This window comes from Mesoplodon densirostris, chromosome 1 (genome assembly GCF_025265405.1).
Source record: "Mesoplodon densirostris isolate mMesDen1 chromosome 1, mMesDen1 primary haplotype, whole genome shotgun sequence".
NCBI lineage: Eukaryota > Metazoa > Chordata > Mammalia > Artiodactyla > Ziphiidae > Mesoplodon > Mesoplodon densirostris.
In genome coordinates this window covers 190592594-190609676 of record NC_082661.1, presented here as the reverse complement: position 1 = coordinate 190609676, position 17083 = coordinate 190592594, and the positions used below count along the sequence as shown (strand labels likewise).

The window sequence follows — 17083 nt, the reverse complement described above, 5'->3', positions numbered from 1 at the left end:
TTTCCCACCCAAATTGTAGCATACCATATAGTGTTCTAAATTGTGTTTATATAATTTACCTTTGAGATCTTTCTTTTCAGTACATAAAGAGCTTTACTTGGCTGAATAGTATTCCTTTGTATAAATGCAACTATTAAAGCAGAACACTGTTTCCAATCATTTGTTATTATAAATAATGCTGTAACCTATAACCTTGTATTCCATTAATTTTGCCAAATCATTTACAAGATAGATTCCTATTAGTAGCATTGCTAGGTCCAAAGAAAATTTTAATTTCGATAGACACAATGACTTTGCTTTTATTTTTATTAAAGTTACAGAAGCACATTGATTTAAGAAGCAAATAATTCTACAAAGCTTCTACCAAGAATTCTACAAAGCCAAAAACCTAAATGGACATCATTCTCAGAGGCACTTCTTTTAGCCTTCTTTTTTCTTTCTTTCTTTCTTCTTCTTTTCCCCACCATTACCCATGACTTTAAATGACATGCTGCTTCGTGAATTTTCAGTTTTAGTGTTATCCACTGTCTCTCCACTATGGAGAATGAGGATTTAGCTTTCTTTCCTACCCTGTCTTCATTGGACACTGGTATTCAGCCTGCTGCACATCTTTTCCAAGGGGTCTCCCTAAAGCAAGTTTTTAAGGGCTCTCAGGCAGCACGCCACGGCGAGCTTCCCAGAATCTCATATTGGTTGCGACGCTCCACACCACGTGAAGCCACAGGCCCCCGGAAGCAAGCCCGGCCGGGGGCGTTCCCTCTCCACGCTCCACCCCCTACGCCTTTCAAGCGTTCCGGCTTCTTAGGCTAGGCCGGAAAAGAGGCGGAACTCCGAGATCCGGGGGTGGTTTCCCCACGGATCGAAGAGCGGAGTGCACCGAGTGCCGCGGGAGCGGCACCCTGGTCCCCTGCTCCCGCGACATGGCCTTCAACTTTGGGGCTCCCTCAGGCACCTCTGGTACCGCTGCAGCCACCGCGGCCCCCGCGGGTGAGTGAGTCCCCCGGGCCTTCTCCCGGGGAGGAGGGAAGGCCTTTGGTCCAGCCCTTCGGTCCGAGACTCTTCGGCTTGGGGATCCTGGGGTCTCCTGCCCGCGCGGAGACTTTAGGGGCTTCGGAAAAGGGCGGGCGGCAGCAGAGCGGGCGGAGGCGGCTCCTGAGGAGGCCGCGGGGAGAATGGAGGCCCAACCTGGAGCTCGCGCGCTGCGGTTGGGTCCCCGCAGGGCCCTCTCCTCCTAGGGCTCGTTTCCCGCCGCCCGGGAGTTGGACTCGGAGAGACCGGAGGCGGCTCCTCTCACCCTTTGCCGGAGACCCATCCTTCCCTCCCGAACCCTACTCACCCCTCCCCACCTCAGCGTCCGGGACGGGCGCGAACGCTCGCTTGGTTCCCGCTGCTGGGCTCGGCGAGGACAGGGCTGGGGAGCCTTGGGCGCTGCTCTGCAGCTCCCTCGGCCCTGGCCCCTTCGGTTCTTGCTGCGGGACTACACGTTCCTGCTCCTCCTTCCCGTCCCCGCCTCCTCGGCTTTCTTAACTCGTGGAGCAAAGTCAGGGTTTGTCTTTGTTCACTTCTTTGAAACCTCTTGCAAACTCTTCCTTACCTTGCTTTCTTTTCTTTTTCTTCTTTCTTCTTCCCCCCTCCCCCTTTTAAAATTCTGTTTGTTTCTTTGCCTACACGCCTATCAGGATTTGGTGGGCTTGAGACTGCCAACTCCACCGCCAGTGGGTTTAATTTTGGGGGTTTCGGATTAACTGCTAATCCTGCAGTGAACTTTAATATTGGGAATTTCGGTGTTTCTACTACCTCGGCGACTCCGTTCAATTTTGGTAACAGTCTGGCAAGTGCAGGTAGATATGCGGGTCGTCTGTGTAACGAATGTTGGGAGCTGGAGTCCAAGAATATTTTGTGGTTCCAGAGTTTGGGAAAGAACAGCGACTTGTCTAACAAGGAAAGGAAATTCATTTCCTAATGTCGAATCAAAAACATTTGTCCCAAGTTTTGACTCTCTTAAAAGATTTGGTTTGGGAAGTCTTGCAAGTTATAAAGTTCCTGTGTTAAATTTGCATTTAATTGAACAGAATATACCTTCCAAGTGATAAGTATCTGGAATGGATTTTTATTTTGAGTAGAATATGGCTTCCAAATTATTAGATGTCTCTTTCGAAGTATAAGCTCAACAGTCAGGCCCATTTTCCTGGAATTCTTGGACTCCTGCAGTCATTTTTTCCCATTTTTCCTGCATCTTTCATTGGAATTTCATTTGATCGTCCTTGTGTTTCCTGAGAGAAACAAGTCTTATACGAACAGCAGCAACCTGTCTTGTTTTTTAACCTGTACAATAATAATAATGTGTTTCTTTGGCCAACTGAGCAGATTAGGATACATTTCTATAAGATAACGCAATTATAGAAAGAATCCCCAGTTCTTTACTGGATTTTTTGAGAAATGATCAGAGAGAGCAATTTAATTTATTGTCAGATAGTATTAGCTTCTAAAAGATAGGCTAGACGTCTCTGTACTCAAAAAGGTAATTATGAAGATTCTGGTATCTATATGGATTGTTTGAAGCTCGTTGGAAATTCTGCAAAACACAAACTAACGTGTGTGTGTGTGTGTATATATATATATATATATATATATATATATATATAAATTTAAAATAGGTCTATATGTACCTTGCATACTGTGACCCTATAGAAAAGCCTTGTTCCTCAGCTGCTCGTATATGAATTTATTATTCATATTCTCTTACATATGCCACTTATGCCCATGCCAATTATATGCATTTGGTAAGCATGATTTATTCCCTACGACATATTTGGGAAGTCTGGCATTTTGTGCAGTTACTTGTTACTGCAGTATGAATATGACCTTGGCAATCTGATTCGAAAACGTTTTGAAGAATACTTGAAATTCCAAAGATTAAACAATCCATTATCACTAAGGTATATTTAAAGTGATCACATATCACTGTTGTTTGGTATGTTTACTTTTCCCTGTTTGCTTAAAATTGGCACTGGGTAAAACAGAAACATTATTTTGAAGTTTGTGTTTCCGAACAAACCCACCCAGCTCATAATTCAACAGTAATAAATAAACCTGTTGGTATTTGCTTGATTTCATGTTCATTTGGAGTTATCACTGTGAAGTTTTGAGTTGTGACAATATAACTATTTTAACTACTTTTATGTATGTTTATGTATGTTGATCAACTTTGGCAAAAGCTGATTGAAATTCTCGTTTACTTTTTTATTTTATATCCTTGTGGATACATTTTTACTAATAAACATGTTCATATTATGGAGCATGTTAATATACCAATGTCTTTATTGTATAGCCAATTCAGAATATATCTTAGTTTTTCTGTGAAAATTAGAAGTAATGAAAAAGATTAGGAACAATGTTCAGTACTTTAGGTGATTTTTATCAAAATGTTTACAGTTTGCAGTACTGCAATAGAACCTACAAGTAAATAGAGTATTGGGTTGTGCCTGCATGCAGCATGTAGTCTATTCTTGAGTAATTTTCCAAGTCAGAGTCATATGATGACTGTCAGTGGGTTGGGTTTTTTTCCTTCTTATATCTTTTACGTTACAATATTGATGAATCTCTGTCTCTTATGCCAGAAATATATGAGACTAAAAGTTAGAATCCCAGAGAGTCTGCAGCATATCTCAGCACTAATGGTTCAAACATTTGTCTTAAAAGTCTTTTTTGACACCACATTGGTAATCAGGTAAAGACTGACAGTAAGGGGAAAAAAGCCCTTGTGTATTGGCCAGACTTCCATTCCATTCCTATGTCAGCTTCGATATGGTTAAGATTAATTTTGTCTCTCGACTTATCTAAAAGTGAACTTTGTGGACCTGTCAGTGTTGTGGCGCAGGGCCCTGTGATAGCTCTGCTCTCCTTGCCGGCCGCTGCTGCCTTGTGATTTTTTTCCCCCTTATGTCTTCAAGAAACACATGCTTGTTTGCATACCAATATAAGAGTCAGTATATTGGTATGTTTCATTTGAAAAGTTGCTCAGTCTTGATGGAGACTAAGTAGAAATATAAGCTAAAGTAGAGTATAAATTAAATCACTGAAGCCAGGGTTGCACACTGGCAGCACAGTCTGCCAGTATGATCTGTTTGTCACTGTTTTAAAAATATTTGAATTAGTTGCAAAAAAATCAATTGACTTCAGGTTTAAAATTGTGTAAATTTCACACAGAAAATCTAGATTTTCTATTTCTCGGGAAAAATGGGAATGTATAACACTACTAAACTACTGCTACTAAATTCTAAATTCTAAGGCCCGCGCACTGCTAAATTCTCCTGCAGCAGTAATTTGCTGGAATTTAGGAACTACTGCCATTTAAAAAAAACTTCACACTGATCCGTTCTGGCAGTCAATAAACACCGTCTATTTCATTCATGAACGTTATCAGCCTGTATCTTGTAGGCATTTGAATTTGCAACCCCTGCTGTAAAAATACACAGTCATTTTAGCGTTAACACTATGGCAATAGGCTTATTAACATGTTTACTCAGCTGTAGCTTAATCACCTCTTTAGTTGAAAGGTATATATTGCATTGTGGTATTTCTACTTTAAGTACTTGGTGGCTCATTTCTTGCAACATATTGACTTCTTGATTAGTAGTATAGTTTTTTTTAAATTGACATTAAAGTAGAGAAAGGAAAAGTTAGACTAATATATTTTGTCTTTATATGGAGCAATTGCTTATTATGTAATTTGAAAAGGAGATTACCTCATATGTATACAAAAGATTCTTCCTTGCTATTTTATTTATCCTTTTTTAATTAGGTGGGTTTAGTGGATTTGGGACACCATCTACAACAGCAGGTTCTGCATTCAGCTTTTCTGCTCCAGCTAACACGGGCACTACCGGTAAGAGGACATCGTTGTTGTTTTTTTTTTTTTAATTTTATTTTTTATTTGGCTGTGTTGGGTCCTCGTTGCTGCGTGCAGCCTTTCTCTGGTTGTGGCGAGCTGGGGCTACTCTTCGTTGCCGTGCGCGGGCTTCTTATCGCGGTGGCTTCTCTTGTTGCAGAGCACAAGCTCTAGAGCGTGGGCTCAATAGTTGTGGCTCGCGGGCTCTAGAGCGCAGGCTCAGTAGTTGTGGCTCACGGGCCCAGCCACACCGCAGCATGTGGGATCTTCCCAGACTAGGGCTCGAACCTGTGTCCCCTGCATTGGCAGGTGGATTCTTAACCACTGCGCCACAAGGGAAGCCCAAGAGGACATCTTATATCATTTGTAGAAGCAAATGAACTACGAGTCAGCTTTTTTATGCCTTAAACAATTTAAATTTTTCATTCAAAGGACTCTTTGGTGGTGCTCAGAACAAAGGTTTTGGATTTGGCACTGGCTTTGGCACAACAGCTGGAACTAGTACTGGTTTAGGTACTGGTTTGGGAACTGGACTTGGATTTGGAGGATTTCATACACAGCAGCAGCAGCAGCAACAAACTAGTAAGTATAAGAGGTTTTCATTTTCAGATATAAAACCATAACAATGTAGGCAACATTGTTGAGTGCACTGTTCAAAACTCTTTTGTGGATATCTTTTTTTTTTTTTTTTTGGAGGAATTATAAAGTATTCCAAAAGCTACTTCTTGTGTTTATATATGATGATAGCACCTGGGAAAGAGACAGGTTGGCATGATTCTGATTATAAGGCCTCTTGTGTTTAGTATCATTCCTTTAAAATTTTTGTTGTTGTTGAGAAAAATAACACAAATATAGAAAGCGGCACAAAAGTACAGCTTCGTGAATTGTATATAAGATGAACGCCATTGTAACCACTGCCCATGTCAGGAGGTAGACCCTGGCCAGCCACTTCAGAAGCCCTCCACGTTTCCCTCCTAGTCACTTCCCCATCAGAGGAAATATAGTTTTGCCTTTTGTGTTGATCACTTCCTTACTTTTCTTTATGGTTTTGTCTTGTATTGTTTAGTTTCATTTGTCTTAAATCTCTGTAAGTTCCCCTTTTAGCTCTTTCTGTTTTATTTATTTTTCAACTTGTTGAAGAAATCAGATCATTTGTCCTGTAGAGGTTGTCAGTCAGAACTTTACTGATTGCATTCCTATTGTATAGTTAGCATATCCCTTTGTATAGTTAGCATATCCCTTTGTCCTCTGTATTTCTTGTAAATTGGGTTGAATCTAGGGGCTTATTTATGTTGATAGTTCAGTTTTTTGTTTGTTTGCAAGACTACTTTATAGGTAGTGTTGTATTTTTATCAAGAGGCATATAATGTCTGATTCTCTCTATTTTTTGTGATGTTAGCAGCAGCCATTGGTGATCATTACCTAGATCCATTAATTCATTAGGCGTTGTAAAATGGTATTATTCCAACCGTCTGATTCCTTTGTCATTTATTTGTTGAAATACTTCTATAAAGAGAAACTTGACCTCATCCACTATTTGGTTGATTCTTTCCCTTTATTCTTAGCTTTCAAAATAAAGAGTTGGTTCCCTGTCATTCTCCAGAGGTAACCAATTTTTTTTTTTATGTCAGGAATTCAAGCGTTTAAATTATTTGATATTTTTCAGTCCATTGCAGTTTTCCATATTGATGTTTAAATTGTTCCATCTTTGGCCAGTGTAAGCCTCTTTAGGTTGGTTCCCAGGTTCTTTCAGACAAGTGTAGAATTAGTCTTTGATAGCTTCCTTACTAGCTGGTCTGGCAGTATGTTCCAGGGTTATCTTGTACGGATTAGTTTATTTAATTATCACAAGAACTCTATGAAATAGAACTCTTGTTACCTCCATTTTATAGGTGAAGAGAGGTAACTGAGAAAATTGTGACATTTCCATATATCTTCCAAGATGTAGTATAGGAACATAAATTCAAGTTCCTCGACTTCCTTTGTAATGCTTCTTTTGCTTTCCCATAGTTTGCTACCTCTTAAAATCACTCTTGTTTCATTTTTCTTAGGTAAGTTGATTGATTGGCTGAAATGCACCCTACTCAGTCATTGAAGATTAGTAACATATTAAACATGAATTTCAAGAATTATCTAACCAATAGGATGAAGATAATAGAATTATTCTTTATGGTATTACAATTATATCTTTCTTACTGTCCTCCTGCAACAATACAAAGTTTGATGGAAATCCAAGTAGTTAAGGAGAAGAAAGGAAAAGTGAAGTTTTTTCTTTGTTTCTTGACATAAAGTCTCTTCAACTATAAGTTATTATAGTTGTGCTTACTCTTGTTAGGAAAAATGGGAATTTGAATCTGGTGCTGTTCATTTTCAGAATGAAAAGGGCTCATTCTGCTGAGTGTATGTTTTATGTCAGGCACTGGGTATATAAGGTATAGGTACTGGGTATATAAGGTATAGGTACTGGGTATATAAGGTATATGTACTGGGTATATAAGGTATATGTACTGGGTATATAAGGTTGCTCATAGTCTATAAGGAGATAGAATAACAAACATCCAATTAGATAGAATAATAAACATTCAATTATAAAAAATATATATGTGTGAAAGCACTAAAATAGACCCATACAGGGTGCTTTGGAATGTAGAGAAAGAATTGAATCTTAAGGGAATTAGCCAGTTGGATAAAGTCAGAAAAGGGTATTCCAGGCAGAGGGAATAACAGTGACAAAGGCACGAATGCATGGCATGGCATGATGAATTCGGGACCTGCTGTTGAAAGGAGTTTGAGTTTAATCTGCAAAGATTGTGGAGCTTTTGCCTCATTTTTAAAAACTCCTGCTTATATGAGGTGCTTGCTGTCTGGTTACACCATCTCTGATATGTCTAATCTCTGTTATCTGCTGATTTCCTGGACAGTACCTTTTGTTCATTGAACACTTTGGCAGCTGGCTCTGAGTCTTGCTTTTCTTTCCAACTTGTACTATCAATCTGGGTTATTTTAGCATTCACATGGCTATGTACTCAGACGGCCATACCATCTACCTTTTATTCCAAAGACCTCCATTTCACTTTAGCCACAATTCTTACCTTGGACTTTGGCAACATCTGAAACTGTTCTAATTCCATAATTAATCAATAATCTAATTCCAATCATCAATAATAATCCATAATCAAACATCCCACAACCTATTGCTCTTTTAGCCTGCCTTTTCAACTACTTCCAACATAGCTGTTCTTAGACCTCATTAGGATCTTAGAGCACTGACACTTTCTGCTCTTCCATCAGCTCCTTCCTGTCTCACTGTCCTTTCTAATTAGCTTAGAGCCCTTGTCCTTCCATTTCAGTCACTCTTGCCAGTATGGTAAACTTCCTTATCCTTGTATCATGTCTGCTGGAAAAAACAACCCCAAGCCTCTGTAAGCCCAACTGTCTGTCTAGATACTGCTTGAGAAAATCATACAGTACAGAAGATTGAATCTCTAAATTCTTTTTTTTTTTTTTTTTTTTGCGGTACGCGGGCCTCTCACTGTTGCAGCCTCTCCCGCTGTGGAGCACAGGCTCCAGACGTGCAGGCTCAGCGGCCGTGGCTCACGGGCCCAGCCGCTCCGCGGCATGTGGGATCTTCCCGGACCGGTGCACAAACCCGTGTCCCCTGCATCGGCAGGCGGACTCTCAACCACTGCGCCACCAGGGAAGCCCTGAATCTCTAAATTCTTAATCACCAACCCAAGTTGGGGCTCAACATTGCCTGGTAATCCTATTAAGTTTTTATTTTCAAATTTTTCTCCCACTTTCTGTAAGTTATTTTAAACCTTTATTCTCTTCAAATCTCAAAGTTCTCTGTTCTCACTTTTAGTAGATGGCCTTGACCTCTGCTTCAAAGAGAAAATAGAATCCCTTATTGTAATTCCTTCAGTTGCCCACTACTGAATCTTATTTATCTACCTACTGCTGTAACCCATCCTTTTCTCTTTTCGCCTGTGCTCTGGATCTCATATCCTCCCACCTTCTGGGGCTCCTTGTGCTGTTGATTATTTTTCCCAGCAGACCCCAACCCCATTCCACCTCTCACCCCGCACCAAAAACAAAGTCTTCAGCTTCTCTATCCAAGGATTATTCTCATTCACATTTAAACGTCTGAAGTTTCTTTTTTCTTAAAACAGAAACAAAAAATAAAACTACTTTAATTTCACATCTCACTTCAGTTATCTCTTGCTGTCACTCTCTTCTCCCCTTCATAAACTACTTGAAATAGATATAGAAGAATGGGATCCCCTGCTGCTGTCTTCTGTTACCTCTTAGCCCACACTAATCTGTTTTCTACTTTCTTTACCCAGTCAAATAGTTATGGTCATTAATCATCTCAAATCCAATGAACATCTACTGTTCTTTAATTGTGAAAAATTCTAACACAAAAATAGTAAAATAACCCCATGTTGTACCAAGTAGATTCAACAAAAGTCAGAACTTGCCACATTTGTTTTATCTATATCCTCCTTCCTCTCCCCCTCCTTTTTTTTCTGAATTGCTGAAGTATCAGTACTTTAAAGCAAATCCCAAACATGTTATTTCACCCTTACCTTACTGCTTTACTGTGCTTCTCTCTTTAAAAACATGGAGTCATTCCAACTCACAATTACTAATTCCTTGGTATCATCCTTAATCAGATTTCCCCATATGTCTCAGTAAAGTTTTCTTCAGTTGGTTTATTTGAATGATGATCTAAACAAGGTCCACACGTTATGTCTCTTAAGCTTCTTTTTAGTATAGAGAATTCCCTGCTTGGGTTTTTTTACCCCACTCATGAATTGTTACAGAAACTGGACCAGTTGTCCTGTGAAATATCCCCCAATCTAGATTTGTTTCCTTGTAGAATCATTTGACTTTATGCCCCATATTTCTGGTAAATGAAGTTAGCTTTAGGTACTTTATTAGGTTTAAGTTTGACTTTTTGGCATGAATACTTTGCGGGTGGTGCTGTGTGCTTCCTATTGTATCATGTTATGAGGCCATCTCTTTTAGAGATGCAAAGATTGATCAGTGGGTTCAGGTGGTGAGAGCCAGTCTGTCTTGTAAAGTTCCCCATCAGTCTTTAACCTGATGGTTTCATTCATTGACGGTCATTGCCTCAATCAGTTATTTTATTAGGAGTTGCAAAATTAGGAGTTAGTGATTTTCTAATTCTGCCCTCTCTTCCACACTGAAAGTCTTCTGTAAAAGGAGTTTTTCTTCATCCCCCCCAAGACTGCTTGGTCACCCTGAAATGAAATCTGTATAGGAAAGGCAGGATAAATTCTTTCTTTTTAACTGACAGTTTTTGTAAGAAGTTGTTGGTGGCCTGATTATTTCCAGTGGTGTCCAAGGTGTTGAGATTTTTCTGAATTTTTGATTTTTACTTTTAAAAATTATCATTTTGAATGCATGAGATTTAATAAATTGAATGTGTTTGAGTTGGATGCATTCATTATTCTTTTTGATGCTCAAATTGTCACATTTTTGGCCAGTGTGAGCCCTCAACTTCAATCATAGTCTGGTCTTTTTTTTCTCTTACCCTGTTGTTTAGCACTCCATATTCCTTTTGCCAGCTCATCTTCCCCTCCTCTTTGACACAGAGATTTTGCACATGCTGTTCTTCTTTGACACTACCCCATGGCCTGGCTGACTACTTCCTTTAGACCTTAGCTGAAGTTCTTATGGGACAGCCTTCTCTTAACCTTCCTGCCCCAAGCTTGATTAGCTTCCTCACTTAGGACTCTCAGAGCCTGTACTTCGAGGCACTTATCACAACTGTTAATATTTGTTTGATATGCTCAGTTTGTTTAAAGAACCAGTCTCGTTTACCACCATATCCTTAGTGTTTGCCTCTATGTCTGACACTTCAGGGGTACTCAGTAAATATTTGTTGAATGAATGCATGGTGAATGAATGAATGAAAATATGCATGTATGTATATATGTATGATATGTAAAACCAGGAGAGACTGTATTGTCAGGAAATCTAAGGGAGAAGAGTTTTTCAAGAAGGATGTGTATTCAGTGAAAGTTGAAGATTTTCTTTGAGGATTGAAGGAATGAATAATCAACAACATGAGGGCCTGAGAAGGTAGAAAGGTGTGAGAAATCTAATATGCTAAGGCTTTAAAAGCGTCTGTTGGATTTTGTTATTTGCATTTCTCAAATGTCAGCTAGTGAGCTCTGAGTAGACTAGTGTGGTTGGAATCTAGTGTGAAGTGTAAATTAGTATAGATGATAGTTTTGTTAATCTTATTTAAAAGTTGAGGAAGATAAAACCTAGGAATTTCTTGTCGGAAGCTACAAAGTGAGCATGTAGCAAATCAGGATTCAAGTCTTCTGGCTTCTAATCCACTTCTTTACCATTTTCATAAATGCCCATTTGAGAATTAATAATACTCACGTTGAGGGTAATAGCAGCCCCTCTCTAGCCCTGTAGAAGCCGCATTGGCCTTGTGGTACTTGCAATCTTTAAAGCTGAAAGAAAACTTAAATATCATCTAATATAGTGGTCCTAAAACTCAGGTCATTTTGGTATTCATGATTTTTCTTTTATCTACATGCCATTTGTATTATTAGAGAATTTTCTTTAAATCAATTTACTTTTAAACATTAAATGTTTATTTTGAAAGGAAAATCCAAACTATTGCTATAAATGGAAAACCAGTATCACTTGCTATAGCTATTGTTTCTTTCTAAAGAAACAATAATTGAACTTAAGTCCACAGAAAATATAATAGTGTTAATAAATTCTAGCTAGATACCTTTGCTTTAAGCTCCTAGTCTTAGATTTGTTCTCCCCTTTGTTAAAAAGTGAGATAAGTGATGACACGAGGCATTAAAGGCATACTAGCACCAAACTGAGACTTTAAAAATATATATAATCAGATAATTAAATGAGAAGTTTTTGTCATATGATTTAGTCCATCTGGTGACTCAACTGTTGCTTGACAAAATAATTTCATGTACCAAGGTTATTTACTTATCTAGCACTTTGGAAATACTGATCTGATCTAACAACTCAGCCCTTCTTTTATTGGAGAAATTTTAACACAGAATAAGTAACTTGTCCAAAGTTACACAGCCAACTAAAGCTTTAGCTTAGGATTTGCCCATTTGTTGTTGTTGTTGTTTTTTTTTTTACTATATATTTCTTTGCACTAAGAGAAGGAAATTGTTTATTAAGCTGATATTGACATAACATTGGTATAATGATTCTTTTTGCTTATTTTGTATCCTCCAATTTGTATATATTACACAAATATAACAGTAGTAAAGGTTGTTTAAAAAAATAATTCTGGGGCCTCCCTGGTGGCGCAAGTGGTTGAGAGTCCGCCTGCCGATGCAGGGGATACGGGTTCGTGCCCCGGTCTGGGAGGATCCCATATGCCGCGGAGCGGCTGGGCCCGTGAGCCATGGCCGCTGGGCCTGCGCGTCCGGAGCCTGTGCTCCGCAACGGGAGAGGCCACAACAGTGAGAGGCCCACATACCGCAAAAAGAAAAAAGAAAAAAAAAAAAAAAAAAATTCTGCAACTTCACAGACTTTACCCTTTTTTTGGTGTGGGTCTAATATTAATATCATGGATCTAAATTGTTTAATGGAATTAATTGTATTAAGATGATATCAGAAATGCAAGTTTAACATTATAAGGGTGGTTCTGGCATATTACTTTCCTATTATTGCCATAACAAAGCGTCACAAACTTAGTCACTTAAAACATATTACCTTACAGTTCTGGAATCAGAAATCCAGAACTAAATTTCACTGAGCTAAAATCAAGGTGTTGATAGGACTGCATTACTTCTGGAGGCTGTGGGGAGAATCCATCCCCTTGCCTTGTCCAGCTTCTAGAGTCTCCATTTCTTAGCTTATAGCTCCTTCCTCCATCTTCAAAGCCAGCAGCATAGCATCTTCAAATCTCACTTCGACTCTGACATCCCTCTTCCCTTTTTTTTTTTTTTTTTTTTGTCGATACACGGGCCTCTCACTGTTGTGGCCTCTCCCGTTGCAGAGCACAGACTCCGGACGCGCAGGCTCAGCGGCCATGGCTCACGGGCCCAGCCGCTCTGCAGCATGTGGGATCTTCCCGGACCGGGGCACGAACCCATGTCCCGTGCATCGGCAGGCGGACTTTCAACCACTGTGCCACCAGGGAAGCCCCTCCCTCTTCCCTTTTAAAGAGCCCTTATATTATGTTGAACCCACTCTGATGATCCAGGATAATCTCAGTTTAGTTGATTTAATCACATCTGCAAAGTCCCTTTTGCTATACAAGGTAACATATTTACAGGTTCTGGGGATTAGGATGTGGATCTCTTGGGGCAGGGTATATTATTCTGCTTATCATATCTAGGACCTGAATTGACTGATTCTTTTTTTGAAAAACTAACTTTGGGGTACATTTTTAGCATTAGGTGGTCTCTTCAGCCAGCCTACACAAGCTCCTGCCCAGTCCAACCAACTGATAAATACTGCAAGTGCTCTTTCTGCTCCAACACTACTGGGAGATGAGAGAGATGCTATTTTGGCAAAATGGAATCAACTACAGGCCTTTTGGGGAACAGGAAAAGGATATTTCAACAGTAACATTCCACCTGTGGAATTCACACAAGAAAACCCATTTTGCCGTTTTAAGGTATTAATACTGCTTTTGATCTTCACTTGAAGAGTGTATGAGGAAATGTGATATTTGGATTAAAATAATACTAAGAAAACAATTGCTTGGTTTTTTAGTACTCCTTGAACATGGTACAATAACACTTTCGTTTTAAAAGTACAGAAACTATAAAATTGAAGTGATTTCTTACATATGTGTGATTGAGATGACTAGAATATGACTGAAGGAAGATGTGACTAGAATGTAATTTATAGCAGGAAAAAATGTTAACACATTTAACATTAACCAGAAATGGTCTGCTTGGCACCTATAAAGGGGAGACCCAAAACTAGAATTTAGTGGTTTTCATCTAATATTGTCCTGGAAAGTACAATAACCAGCATATCGGAGTAACTCTTCTGCTTGGCATGTATACTGTTGTCACTATTATAGCTGACTGCCAAAGCCAGTACTACAGCAGCATAGTATGTTTTCTTTGCTCTGATTCCATGCCTACCAAAAAACTTTCTCATTTGAATTTAGCTTCTCAGAGATTCTGCTTATCAGCCAGTGAGATTTAGGTCAATTTGGTGATGTATTTTTCATAAAAAATTAACGCATTTCAATCCAGTTTATACGTCAGCCTCTTTTAAGTTTTGTTGGCCTATGTCAGTCTCTTAAACTTAATTAGTGTGTACATAGGCTGGTGTTTGGAGTTGCAAGGCTGAGGATCAGATCCTTGAACATGGTTAAACAACAGAAAGTGACCAACCCGTCTTGTTAGGGAATATCTCTTTATCTCATCACTCTACAAAAAGAAAGTGTACCCTTTGAGTGTATACAGTTAAAATTTTAATGCTTTTGTGTAGTGACTAAGAGGTATATAGTAGACGTAGGTTGAATATAACAATTTAATTTTTTTCTTTTTTAATTGATATATTAACATACATATGGTAAAATGCATAATGAACTAATACAGAGTGAATTTAAATTCTTTTTAAAAAATTGCATTATAAGTGGTGACAAAAGAGAAAAAAGGCTTCTGTCTAAAAGAGTAATTCTTTAGAAAGGTATAGTTTGTCATTTAATATATGTAAAAAAGTAACCTGTTTCATAAAGTTTTATATTACATGAAACCATAAAATAATGTCGACATTGTTTATAGCATTTATAAGTTGACAGTGTTATTATGGTACTTTAAAAGTATTTATTTGGTAAACATTTCTTTATATATCTTTATATAAACTTCGCTTAAGATTCCATGAGTCAAATATATAATCAAGTAAATTACATTTTGGTCCATGACTTCTGCAGTCATTTTTATGGCATTCAGAGTTGTTTCCACAGTGTTCGGAAACACCCAACAATGATGGATATCAAAGTTTTTCAGAGGAGAAAGCTATTTAGTTACTCTGTGGAAGAGGAAATTTTAATTTCTCTCTCTAAGTTTATGTTATTCTTGGGTTAGAAAGTTTCTCTTTATAATTGTGTGACCTCCTAGGGCACAGAGTTGTGGAAAGAATCATTACATATTCCCTTCATTACCAGACATTAAGCTGTTTTAGCAGATGTTAAGCTGTTAATATTAAACACGTGATTTGAGATCTGTACATGTTTTTGATATTGTTTGTTTTGTCATTCCACAGGCAGTAGGTTATAGTTGTATGCCCAATAATAAAGATGAAGATGGGCTAGTGGTTTTAGTTTTCAACAAAAAAGAAACAGATGTTCGAAGCCAGCAACAGCAATTGGTAGAATCATTGCATAAAGTTTTGGGAGGAAACCAGACCCTTACTGTAAATGTAGAGGGTATTAAAACATTGCCAGATGATCAGTAAGTATACATTAAATATACTATATATTTCTGTGTGCCTTGGTCCAAAGAGAGTAATCAACAGTGTTTTTGTTGCTAAAGCACAAATTAAATCTCAAAGCAGAATATTTCTCAGCTAGTGATTCTTCAGTATTTATAGAAGCATTTGTTTAAAAGCTTTTTTCTTAATCTTGGGTTTCTTGTTAGATGCTAATAATTTCTTAGATTTCTCATTCAGAAACAGGAGGAAACTTAATTATGGCTGTGTGCAAATTAGGGGCCACAAAGACATTGGAATGTTTTAACTGATTGCTGTACATGTTCATTCATGGGTAAATATGATTAACTTCCCTTGTCCTATGTATAATTATCATGCTTAGTGGCAAGACATTTGCTTTAGGATATCTTGGGTTAGAAGAATTATTGTTATCAGTGAGATATAATAACTGAAATCAGATTTTACTTTTTGGACTAAATTGCAATGAAGCAACCCATAAACTTCAACAGAATCTCCAAAGTACTTCTCAATTCTGGGGAAAAAAAAAAAACATTTACATAGGACTTTGCAGCTAAGCATACCTTTTATAGATAATATCTTACTTACCTACCTCATTTTAACTTTATTTAGCACCCTTTAATTTAGAAGGGTGCTTCTGAATTCAGCTAGCACCCTTCTAAAATCACATGCTGCATTGATATTTGTGGCTGTGAGTTAATGTGCTCCATATTTTATAACTTGGTTATCTTTCCCCCAGGACAGAAGTTGTCATTTATGTTGTTGAGCGTTCTCCAAATGGTACTTCAAGAAGAGTTCCAGCTACAACATTATATGCCCATTTTGAACAAACCAATATAAAAACACAGTTGCAGCAACTTGGTGTAACCCTTTCTATGACTAGAACAGAACTTTCTCCTGCACAGATCAAACAGCTTTTACAGAATCCTCCTGCTGGTATGTTTCCAGAGTCATGGAGTTGAGGAAATGAAAAATTTAGAAATACACGCTTCCTCTATTTTGGGAGGTGTTGCTTGGTTATTAATATTAATAACACCAGTGTCAGCTTATTGTGTCTGCTTATTTGGGACATAGTTTTGAATGTTTTTATTGTATTCATTCATTTAGTTTTTTCTATTATATAGCTAATATGTTTGTTAGAAATTTGGGCAATGATGAACTAAAGAAAAATAGTCCATACTCCATCGACCCAAAGACAATGTAATCTTAGTATTTTATTTTTGTCTAGCTTATCTTATTTTAACTAAGTATTCAAGTAAAACCTGAATGTGTTCTCACCATAAAAGTTTCTAGATTGACTGTGTGATAAATCTTTACCTCTCTTCCATAGAAGTAATTATTATCAATAATTTATTGAACTTTATTAATCCTTTATCTGTAATTTTAATGTAAGCATATGTATACTAAGTCCTTGAAAAAAGTATTCTGCACTATAGCCTTTTTACTTATAGTATTTCTTAGTATTTTCCGTGTCAGTACATAAAGATAAATCTTATTCTTTTTAAAAGCTGTGTGGAATACTGTGGATGTACCTTACTGAATTTAACCTCTAGGTTGTTTCTACCTTTTACTATTATAAACTATGCAACAATTAACATCCTTGTAAATACGTCTTAGAACACATAGGCGTGTATTTTTTTAGAGTAATCTCTGGTACTGAAATTTTTGAGTCAAGATTATGTATACAGTCAGCCCTCTGTATCTGGGAGTTCCACATCTGCAGGTTCTGCATTTGCACATTCAACTAAC

At 38.0% G+C, this 17083-nt stretch overlaps 1 protein-coding gene across 1 annotated transcript in view; it reads left to right on the top strand.

Annotated features, from left to right (window-relative positions):
- Window positions 1-832: 832 nt before the first annotated feature.
- Window positions 833-17083, top strand: part of NUP54 (nucleoporin 54) — a 38855-nt gene continuing 22604 nt past the window's right edge. The window contains exons 1-6 of the mRNA XM_060113524.1: window positions 833-987; window positions 4805-4888; window positions 5324-5473; window positions 13318-13544; window positions 15152-15339; window positions 16074-16270. Coding sequence (XP_059969507.1) covers window positions 921-987; window positions 4805-4888; window positions 5324-5473; window positions 13318-13544; window positions 15152-15339; window positions 16074-16270 — 913 coding nt within the window. The 5' untranslated portion in view covers window positions 833-920. The remainder of the gene's footprint in view (window positions 988-4804; window positions 4889-5323; window positions 5474-13317; window positions 13545-15151; window positions 15340-16073; window positions 16271-17083) is intronic.